General features: G+C 34.2%; 1 protein-coding gene across 1 annotated transcript in view; it reads right to left on the bottom strand.

Annotated features, from left to right (window-relative positions):
- Positions 1–4609: 4609 nt before the first annotated feature.
- The window catches only part of ZNF654 (zinc finger protein 654), a 64304-nt gene continuing 56685 nt past the window's right edge, over positions 4610–12228 (bottom strand). The window contains exons 8-10 of the mRNA XM_049785720.1: positions 12012–12153; positions 6480–8820; positions 4610–5925 (exon numbers count right to left, since the gene is read on the bottom strand). Coding sequence (XP_049641677.1) covers positions 5918–5925; positions 6480–8820; positions 12012–12153 — 2491 coding nt within the window. The 3' untranslated portion in view covers positions 4610–5917. The remainder of the gene's footprint in view (positions 5926–6479; positions 8821–12011; positions 12154–12228) is intronic.

The raw sequence follows: 12228 nt of genomic DNA, 5'->3' as shown, positions 1-12228 counted from the left end.
CTACAAGGGATGAACTAGGGGTTTGAGTTAGAGAAGAAAGGGTATCAAGTCAGGGATAACAGCAAGGTTTTGGTTAGGCAATTGAACTGCTATTCTGAAAATAGATGGAGAAAATAGGATTCAATGGAGAAAACAAAAGTTATCCAAAAAGACCAGTGATACTGCTAGTTGGGTAGAAAGAGAATAAAGAATTTATAGGTAGTGGTAGTGTGAACTAGCATGGAAAATAACTTGGAGCCACATGGTGCAGGAGCCACAAGAGAAATTTAGTAAAATCATTATAAGAGGATAGCAGTAGTTATTCAAAATTCATTTTATATGTGTACTGGTGAAGGTTGTTGTACATTGTATAACTGTTCATGAAGATCTTTATCTTTAAAAACACTGTATTATGAACAACCTTGTAACCAGTGTTTAAATAAAAAAATTCATTTTATAAACTTGCTCTGGGTATATATGTAGTCACATATATGTCACTCAACTATTACTTATAGGCAAAGTAGTTTATCTTCAGTAAAAGTATTAAAACAACTTTAGAACAGTGGGTTTCAGGTCTTATCAGAATCACCTGGACATCTTGTGAAGAGAGACAAATTGATCCATACTAATCAAAAATGAGGATTTCTAAATTCTCCAATGATGGATTCTGCTATCTCCAAGTTATTATAAAAACATCGGGGACTGAGGAATAGTACATTGGTGTACGACAACTGCCTTGCACAAAACCAAACCAGGTTCAGTTACTGGAACCCCACAGTTCTTTGAGCCCCACCATCTATGATACCAGAGAGCAGAGCGAGGAGCCCTCAGCATCACTGGTTGTGGCTCACCTACCCCATAAAATATTACCAATAGCCAATAAATCATCAAATAGATGTCTGTATCAGACTTTATCCTTAGTCTGAAAGCACTAATCCTTATGTGTGCCTTACTGTATATTAAATCCACTCCTGCCCTGTTTGTAGGGGAAACCACATGATAAAATGTGAACTTAACATTTTAATTTTCAAGCAAATATACTAACTGGGTACATGGTAAAATAGAACCCATTTCTTCTCCAGTGTGCAGCCTCCCATGAACCTCTCTCATTTCATTTTTATTCAACACTGTCTTAGATTAGCTCTTTTTCACATCTTGATATATAGCTAAAATGTCTCTAATAAGAGCTATTCCTGAAAATAGTATGATCATGGTATGAAGTAAAAAGTAAGTTACTTTTGAATTCTTAGAAATACACTAATATTTAATTGCTTCCTATAATACCTGTCATATTTGTGGAAGTGTGAACCTTTGATCATCCCAACAAATTTCATATCATTCCTCAGTATATTTAAAGTCTAAGACCATACTATCATCTCAGCTATAGAATGCTTCAATAACTTTTTCATAGTTTTTCAAAGCAAACTGTAATTAGTGCAAACCACTGTACTTCATCTGCAGCAGTCTCATTACATCAGTCTTTTTACTTTTCTGGACCCCTTATTCTCCAAATACAAATCACAGCAAATGAGTAAGAAGATCTCCTTTGTTTTTTTCATTTGTTTGTTTTTGGGCCACACCCAACAGTGGCACTCAGGGGTTACTCCTGGCTCTGTGCTCAGAAATCGCTCCTGGCAAGCTAGGGTAACCAAATGGAATGCTGGGAATTTAACTGGGGTCCGTCCAGGGTTGGCCTCGTGCAAGGCAAACACCCTACTGCTGGGCCATCGCTCTGGCCCCTATGCTATCGCTCCAGGCTCATCCTTTGTTAATGAACAAAAATAAAAGACTTTATGCCAAAAAGCTTTGAATAGACTACTAATGGGCTTGAAATTTTTCCCACTGAAAAGGCTGGTAAAAAGTGACTTTTATCATTTACATCTAATTTCAAAGTAACTATATATGGTCTTTTTTTTTTTTTTTTTTGGTTTTTTTTTTGGGCCACACCCGTTTGACGCTCAGGGGTTACTCCTGGCTATGTGCTCAGAAATCGCCCCTGGCTTGGGGGGACCATATGGGACACCGGGGGATCGAACCGCGGTCCTTCCTTGGCTAGCGCTTGCAAGGCAGACACCTTACCTCCAGCGCCACCTACCCGGCCCCGGTCTTTTTTTTTTTTTTTTAAGTTTCATTATAGTTCTTCATTTGTTAAGAATTACCAATATAGATAAATATACTTACTGTCTTGCATTTTAAAAGTTCTGACATTTGTCTTCTACCTACTAAATTTGCAGAGGGCACTATATCATACTGACATTTACCTGGAATGAGCAATACCAGCAACTTAAAATCCCCACATATGGACATTCGTTAAAACAATGCTTAAGGGGCCGGGTAGGTGGCGCTGGAGGTAAGGTGTCTGCCTTGCAAGCGCTAGCCAAGGAAGGACCGCGGTTCGATCCCCCGGCGTCCCATATGGTCCCCCCAAGCCAGGGGCGATTTCTGAGCACATAGCCAGGAGTAACCCCTGAGCGTCAAACGGGTGTGGCCCAAAAACCAAAAAAAAAAAAAAAAAAAAAAAACAATGCTTAAAATCTGCTTAGTATAAAGCCTCTTAGATTTTTGTCTTAAAGCAGTCACTCAGTAACCTGAATATTAACTAATGTAACTAGTCTATTACAGTGAACATAAACAAATTTCTTATTTGATGCACCTAATGCTTAATTCCTTTTGAAGCAATCTCCATAAAATTGACACTTCGTTACCAACAAGGACAATGTTTTATTGAACAAATCTATGTACAGTACAAAAATTTATTGAAATGAGACACTATTGTTGATTTATTGCAGTTCAATGGCTCAGTTTTAATTGAACTCTTAAAAATGCAAAATAATTTAATGTTCAACAAGGAAGCACAAATTTTCTTTCTTGCTGAATCTGTAATATCTTTCACATATTAACAATTCTGAAATGCATATGCAGCATTTAGTCATTCTGAAAAGGTGTTATACAGTACCAAATAAATTAAAAAATAAACATATCATCCCTTTTAGGTTTCTTCATCAATACATTTAAGCTTTCATGTGTGATTTAAAAACAACCACAAATTTATAAATTATCTATTTATTATATAATTGATGGTTTAAAAATAATGCGTATGGCTAAAGCCCAAAGTACCAGTGTCCTTGTCCACAGAAATTCCCCTTTTCTGTCTCCTCTATAGGATAGTATCTGAGCAGCAAAAATCCTATTTGCTATTTCCTTGACCTTACAGAAACATAGCAATTAATGTTTTATGTTTGGAAGGAAAATTTTTATTTAAAAACGAAGAATTTAAACTTGGTCCATATAAGATAAACACATCTCAAAATAGAAGCAGAAAAGCGAATCGAACCACCATAACAATTTGCTTTGTAATAGGACAAAACCGGGAGTTGCTGCCTGAGAAGACATTCTTTTAACTTTGTTATCCCAAATAAGTTGTTTTTGTCCTTTAAATAAATTATATTCCCCTTAAAAAAAAATCTTTTTCTAAGCAAATCAGCAGGGGCCAATGAAAGCAAATACAACTAACTGCAAATAAAGAAAAAATATGTAAAGAATGAACCAAATGAAAATTAAATAAAAAGAAAAGAGAATAATCGCAAATATAAAGTTTCCTTTTCTTCTGAATACCAAATTAACTGTTGCAAGTTTATGTACCTCATGAAAACAAAATGATGTAAGTTGTTTTGTAAGACATCGAATTAAATGTACACATTCTTTCAAAGGCAATTATTTTTAAAAGTACATAAAGATGATTGAAAGTTTCAACAGAACTTTATAAACATTCTCTGATGTAATATACCATAAACCAATTGGATTTCATTCGTTCCAAAACTGATTTTCCTTAGTAACATAAAAGCAAAAATAAAACCTGAACTTAAAGACAAAGAAAAAGTGGATTATGTTTAGATATCTTGGTCTGAACAACAAAAAACAAAGTAACAGTTTATAAAAAATGGATTTATATTAAAACTTTGAATAAAATTTAAAAAGACTATAAAGTTGTAGCTTTAAACTTCTAAATAAAGTGTAAAGCAGAAATTTAACTTTAAAAAACACTTCACTTCCCCAATGAATTAGTTTCCAAAGTCTTTTTATTACATGATATACCTTCAGTTTCAATTAAAATAAAACTCAAGTTTCAAAATCAGGAATTATGGAAAACTTTTTAGTTGATCATAAAGCTAAAACTCTGGTTGAGTTGTATTTACTTATCTGTAATTTAAATGTAAATACCACAGCCTAATGTAGGCTACATAACACTACAAAAACAAATCTAATTTGAGTAAGATGAATCAATGACTTTCAATTGCATAGTAGTGAATGTCCATGCCAAAATATTGAAATCTTAAATTTTGGATTTGTCATGAACTGAAAATTCTCATTTAATCAAGTCTGGATGCTACCTTCAAGAAGTGAAAAAAAATTAACTATAGTAAATTTATCAAAGCTTTACTATTCAAAACATTATAATAGTAGGGCCCGATGATGGTACCACCATTGAAGAAGAAACATCAGATGGAATAACAGAAATATTTGCTTGACATTATTATAATTAGTAGCTCCATTTTTAAAGAATTTCACCTATGTGTTTTCATTATTTTATCTTTGCTATAGACTGATACACTCAGGTGTAGGTAAAGAAGGCTCTATGAACTTCCTCTTTTAGAGAATGGACATGTAGCAAATATGAAGTTTAAAAAAACATTTTAATAATTTATTGATTACTAAGTTAAAATATTCCTTAAGAAAACTACTGATCAAGGAAAATAAATGCACTGATATATCTTACTGTGTTCTTGCTGTGCAAATTGAGTAAATATTTCCTTTTACATATAAAAATTACTATTAAGACCAAATTTACCATTAATAAATTAAAAGCATGAGTAGTATGGCTTTAGAATTAACTCTCTTTATTGAATAAAACCAATGAATTCTTGACCTGACTCTTAGCTGGCAAGTTCTATACAGCCAGATATTTTAATAGGACTGTATTTAGTTAGATAACTCATGTTAGTGTCTAAAGGACTTTACCATGAATCATCAAGCAATGTCCTAACACTACTCTATATACAAATAGAAATATCCCAGTGTGCTTATACCATTATTCACATTGAGGAATTTGCAATTCAGTGTTTACCTTCAACTAGAGAGCCTTTAATGGTCTTGGATCCCTCCCATTTCTCTCACAAATTACTGAGAGTACTTGTTCTGCCTAATTGACACTGATACTGCGGTCTTTAAAACAGAACTCTTTATAACACAAACTGAAAGTGGAAGATTCTTTCAAAAGCTTATTTTTAAACACTGCTATTATGGTGTTTTGTTTTTTCAGTTTTAATGCTAGCATGCCATTCATTGGACTTTGACCTTTCTAATCAATTATCTGGAAACAAGTTACAATCTTTTGTGGATAAAATGTTTTAAAATCAAGTTTTATTTCTATGCATTAGTTTCTAAATTATAGTAAAATAATAATAGTAATGGTTTCTTAAATCAGGAGGACATACACTGGTTATGCATGATAAGGAAACATATCCCATTTTCAGAATACTTCAAAGTAGTTTATTGTAAACCAATCTCCCCATCCCCTTTATAATGGGTAAATTTTCTCTTTCTGTAAGGCCATAACTGGTTTTTCTTTTTTACTACTTGCCTGATGTGTTTTTCACATAAGTAAAATCGAACATGCTGCTATTATTCATCACCATCACCTATTTTAAAATGTGGTTTTCTGGATAACTGGTACTTTGGGAGTTCTGTGATAATCCTTTGAGTCTATACCAGCACATCTCTCTGAATTCAGTCTAGAAAATGTGCTTCAGCTTATCTTTAGTAATCCAAGACCACTCTAAAATTAAGGCCATCAGGGGAATAGAAACTGATGATGTACTTCTTGTAGTGCTTTTCCCACACTACTTCTTGATTGACAGATCTCTCTGAAACATATTTATCAGGCACCTGAAAAAACAAAACCCTCCATTAATTCAAATTTATATAGATGTTATTCAACTAGAATTCTATGTTAATTCCTTTTTAACTAATACCTTTACTGATTAAAAATTTGGCATTTGTAGAATGTCAATTTCTTTTGTCCAATTTTGTTTCATTTTCTAGTTTCTTTTTACTTTTGTTTCTGTAAGAGGCTTACCTCTCCTTAGTTTATATTTGAGCGTACAAATGAGAAAGGTTATGCCTACAATTTTTGTTATATGAAATCTGGTGTGAAGGAAGTCCTTCAATACAGTGGAAAGATGTTAATGAAGAGTAGAAAACCTGTGCTCAAATTCTAGTTTTTACAAGTTGATAGGCATGTGGATTTCATGTATCTATAAAATTACTTGTGAACTTGGAAGCATAAACAGGAATAGTATTATCACCTCTGTGATCATCAATATTAAAGGAAATAATGTATGGAGTAATAATTAGATATTATTTGTCATATTATTATTATATTATTATATGTAAAGGTGGCATTTTCTACTTATACAGATATGGCCTGAAAGAATACTTACTTTCATCATCTGAATCAAATCCAAAGAGTGTCTGACATTTCTTCTGTGCAAGGTGAGCCTCAAGTGCTTCTGCATTACAGTAGGTGGTCAGGCATTTGCCACATCTTAATCTTTTCGCTGATTTTTTACAAACATTATCTTGATCAGAGCAGGCATCTACTCTATCAGACAAAATTTTTCTGCGTTTTGGCATGCTGAGGTACCGTTCATCAAGGTAACTGGGAGGCAATGGTCTGACATATGGCTTTGTTAAAATTAAGCCATATGAAGTGTGTTCACTTGTTAGATTTGGTTTGGAAGGTGCCTGAGATTGAGATACTGGCAGGATACTGTGTTCTTGTGGTACAACACTGGGTAAAATGGATCCATTTTCTGTCCTGATTCTATTTGTAACAAGTTTCAAAGCAGCATCTGATGACACTAAAGGTGTCTGTTCAATTCCTCCGTGTCCATTTACTAAATCACTAACACTACAGTTATCTTTAGAATTTGGCTCTGTGTCAGGCATCTTTTGGTCTATCAAGCTTACATCAGAAACAGTGCTATCAGAATGATCATTTCCATTCTGAACTAAATTGTCTGTTGTCTTTTCCATACTTTCTGTACATGTCTTTGGTTCTGTAAAATCTTTCCTTGATTTGCTAGTAGAAGCTGGCAGACTAATAACTTGTTTCTCGTTACTAGATGAGTCTTTTTCCTGATGATCATGACTTGAGTCTGTAGCATTCCAAATCGCTTCACTTGGTTGTGCAGATGATTCTGGTGTCTTACTTAGGTAGTGCTGTGCTTCATGTTCATATAGTAGAGGAAGATCTTCAAAAATCTCATGGCATTCTGGAAAACTACACTGCGCTTGAAATATCCTGTGACTTTTGATGTGCTGAGCAAGCTGAAACGGTAGCTTAAAAGATTCATTGCAATTAAAATGCAAACAAAAGTACACATTTGGATAGCTGTGTCTATTAAGGTGATCTATAAAGTGTTGAGAATCCTCAAATTGTCTTTGACAAAATTTGCATTTTCCTTTGCTCCACTTCATAACTGTTTGCCGTACATTTAAATCAGTTGGATGTACAGTCCTTGCGTGTTTATTTAAAAATCCAATTTTTTTAAATATCCTGACACACCCAAGAGCAGGGCACTTAAAGTTTCCTTCTTGATCTGTGGCATATATATCTTTTGGATGGCATACAGTTCCATTGATTTTATGAAGTACTGATGTTCCTTGATTTAGATCATAATCATCCTCTTCATAATCACCCTCTTCATCCTCTTCATCCTCATAGTCATCCTCATATACAGGTAAGGGTTCTGAAGCATCATTTAAAGAAGTGTGAGGACTACCATTTTCAATGACATTTTCCAAGACATCTTCCGATACACTTAAAGGAATTTCAATGAATTCAGTCATGTGTGGAGAGATGACTTCTTTGTTTCTCTCATTGGAAACAGTAATGATTTCTACTTCCAAATCTTTTTTATCAGTGTTCCCATTTTCAAATGAAATGAATGAATTGGAATAATTTATTTCTTCAAAATGAGGGCTTTCTTCCTGTTGAGCAGCAGCAATCTGCTGTCTCTGTATTTTCTTAACATGATTCTTCAAATGTTTCTGCATAAGCCCTCTGTTTCTAAATTTCCTACCACATATTACACATGAAAAACTGCCCTTTTTTTGATGAGCCTGAGCATGCCTTACAATGTGACCACCTAGAAATTCCTTATTACATAACATACACCGATGCTTTGGGACACTGTGATCAACTTTAGAAGCATTAAGACTTGCAAGGTTTTTCTTTGTATTATTATGATCTTTAGCCTGAATTCCAGATATCAGATCAAAATCAATGTTTGCAGTGATATGGCCTGTAAGAGAATCAAATTCTTCATCTAAACCTTGCTGTCTCGTTGTTTTTTTAAGATTATTTGTTGAATTTTCCAGTGTATTTTCATTTAGATATCTAACTGCTGATTTATCCCTCAGTAATGCTACACAGTTTTTCTTAATCATTACAAAGTTCCAGAATTCAGGATCAAAAAATAATCCCTTTTTTAAAATTGGAAGTAATTCAAAACGAACACGATTTTGAACACTACTTGTGCCTTCATTATATTCTTCATCTGGATGCTTATAAAGCTCTTCAACAGTATGGTAAGCTTCCAAGGAACGCTCAAGGAAAAATATTGAGAGTGCACAAATCCTGAGAATCTCCAAATCATTTGGCAAAAAATGTGCAATTGTCTTATAAATTAGACATTTAGTTTTGGGATCATCATGAAGATCTAGTTGTAAAGCACAACCACAAATTTCAACACAAATTTGCAAGCCTTCTTCTTCAACCTGCAAATAAAAATTAACACTAAAATATTAGTACTTTTAAAATATCATACCTATTAATCCTTTAAATATATATCTGAAATCACAGTTGAATAAAATTAGTACTCCAAATATGCAGTATTCAGCGAATGGCTTTGACTTTTTAAATATACATTTAAGTCTTTTTTGTTTGTTTGTTTGTTTGTTTGTTTGTTTATTTATTTATTTATTGGTTTTTGGGCCACACCCGGCGGTGCTCAGGGATTACTCCTGGCTGTCTGCTCAGAAATAGCTCCTGGCAGGCACAGGGACCATATGGGACACCGGGATTTGAAACAACCACCTTTGGTCCTGGATCGGCTGCTTGCAAGGCAAATGCCGTGTGCTATCTCTCCGGGCCCTTTTATTTTTAATTTGAGAATATCTAGAAAAGATATCTTGAATCATGAAATTATAATATACTCAGCTGCATAAGTGTAAAATTTTTCAGGTAAGTCACAAAGAAAAAATACATGCTACCTGACCTGAAATAAACTATTTATGGACTAAAGTTCCGAGTTAATAGTGTGACATTCAAGTCCATTAAGATCTCCAAAAACAACACAATTCCTTGCAGTATCTCCAACTACCCTGTCATTTCTTACACACTTCTCACACTTCTTTGCTACTCTATTAATGCAATTGGGTCTCACTGAGAACCAATAAAATGAGAAAAACTTGTACTGTAAATAGCAAAACCTTCTACAAATGTTAGTATTATCTTCATCTATCATTCAAAATCCAATTTTGTTTGTGAACCCTTTTCAGATATAATAATTATAACATGCTGCTGAATTAAGAGCAAGAGCATATTTTGTGTTGCTATTCACTGAAGCAGATAAATTATCATTACATCAGATAAAACATTTTATTTTAGTACAGCGGGCCAGAGAGAGCACAGTGGTAGGGCATTTGCCTTGCACGCAGCTGATATAGAACTGAAGGTGGAGGGGGCCGGGCGGTGGCGCTGGAGGTAAGGTGCCTACCTTGCCTGCGCTAGCCTAGTACAGACCGCGGTTCGATCCCCCGGCGTCCCATATGGTCCCCCAAGAAGCCAGGAGCAACTTCTGAGCTCATAGCCAGGAGTAACCCCTGAGCGTCACAGGGTGTGGCCCAAAAACCAAAAACCAAAAACCAAAAAAAAGAACTGAAGGTGGATCAAATCCCGACATCCCATATGGTCCTCCATATGCCATATGCCAGGAGCAATTTCTGAGCACAGAGCGAGCACAGAGCCAAGAGTAACTCCTGAGCACCACCAGACGTGACTGAAAAACCAACCCCACTCCCCCCCCAAAAAACCCACAAATATAACATTATTAGTATAACAATTAAGAACATTGATAATAAGTATTTCATCTTTAAATTTCTCCCAATAGATCGCAGATAGATTAGATGTGTAAAAATAAGACCTCTGATTTTGTTGTTTTTCTTTTAGTTTTGGCCACACCTAGTGGTGCTCAGGGCTCAGTCCTGGCTCTGTACTATCAATCCAGCCCCATGACATCTCTATGATTAACTGACTGAATTTCACCTAAATTCTGAAAATTTTCTATAATTAAGTTTCTCAGTTTGGGATGTAAATGTGTATACATACATACATACATACATTTATATTTTTCAAAAGGCATTTTACAGGTCACTCTAATGTACTTCAAATATTGAAAAGTATCCCAAAGAATTTGTTTTCATTCCTCTTTTCTTGGTAGAGAGATTGAATTTGATGTAATTTTATTTAGGGAAGGGTGGTGTTGGGTCACACCTGATGCATTCAGGGCTTACTGCTTTGCACTTAGGGATTACTCCTGGAACAGCTACAGAATCATATGGAGAGTGAAGAAATGATTCTGGGTTGGCCGCATGCAAGATAAATGCACTGTACAAATGTACTGTACTGTCCACTGTACTATCTATCTGATAAATTTAAATAAAATTTTACTAATTACTGAAAGCTTTTAAATAGCAAAATATATAGAAAACAAAACAATAAGCCATCTAATATTATGCTGACAACTTTGTATTTAAAAAATATGATCATTATATGATCTTGAATGGATGTGATGCTATGATAAATTCAAAAAACTTAAGAAAACATTAAATATATCATGGATGCCAATATATTCAAAGGTAATCATAGTTAAATGAAGATTCCTAAATTGCAGAGTAGCCTTACCTTTCCTTTCTTTGTACTCAAACTGTTAAGGGGGCTAGGAGATTAGGTATACTGAGTAAGGTGCTTGCCTTCCATAAAGCTAGCCTGGGTTCAAACCCCAGCACCCCACATAGTTCCCCTGAGTACCTCTAAGCATAATCCCTGAGCAAAGATTAAAGAGTAAACCCTAAGTACAGTGGGCCTAAAACCAAACAAAAATATTTCCTGTTAACAGATGAAGAGAAAGATTTAAATGATCTGTCAGGAACCACTTTCCTGACTATGTTTAGAATGACATGGAGAATTATTCTCATTTGCAAGTGGCCCATGAAATACTCATTTTAGTGCTGTTTTGGGGGGAAAGGGGGCCAATTAGAGGAAACACCTGGCAGTGCTCAGGGCTTATTCCAGGCTTTGCATTTGAGGATTATTCTGGGCAAAGTTCTGAGAACCATATTTGGTGTGGGTAGGCCAAGTACCCTACCTACTCTACTATAGCTACTTTGTAAAACATGTATGGGATTATTTTTACAATTCAAATATACAACTTAAAATGTATCCTTAAGTTTTAAAAATAACCACTGTTTCTTTACATAAAATTATAAACTATAAATTATAAAACTATAAACTCTATTTCTCTATGGCAGAAGCATATATTACATATATAACTACATATATGTATATGAACCTTGTGTGAATATAGTTCATTTGCAAATTAATTCTATAAACAGGACTTCAGATAGTATTAAATAGTAGAATTACTTCACTAAAAGAAAATGAAAACTTCTATGAAGCAACTGTTCCCATAATAATTTTAAAATAAAGGTGGGCTTCTTTGCTGTCCTTTTTTCCAATTATTTATCTTTAGCCTTTGCACCTTAAGTTGGGAATTTGAGGCTAAAGTAGTGAAGGATTTAACATATGAAGAATGTGATTTCCTTCAGTTATATAATGAAATGCTGTAAGAGACTTAAGTTTCAGTAAACTGTCAATTTAAATAAAGGGTTAAATATATTCTGTTTACCTCATCTTTAATGATTTTCATGAAAGGAAATATGACTCTCACATTAGTTGCTGTTCTTAAAAGCTGGTAGCATTGATCTACAAAAACTTGTTTTGAAGGATTAGACTTAAGCTGAAGTTTACTCCATATGAAAATCAACTCCCTGCAAATAAGAAAAAAAGAAAAATATTGAAAATATAGATTATTCAAACACAGACATTAGCTATCTTTCTCTGAT

The sequence above is a fragment of the Suncus etruscus genome, chromosome 13, assembly GCF_024139225.1.
Source record: "Suncus etruscus isolate mSunEtr1 chromosome 13, mSunEtr1.pri.cur, whole genome shotgun sequence".
In the NCBI taxonomy this organism is placed as follows: domain Eukaryota; kingdom Metazoa; phylum Chordata; class Mammalia; order Eulipotyphla; family Soricidae; genus Suncus; species Suncus etruscus.
This window is presented reverse-complemented; position numbering and strand designations above follow the sequence as displayed.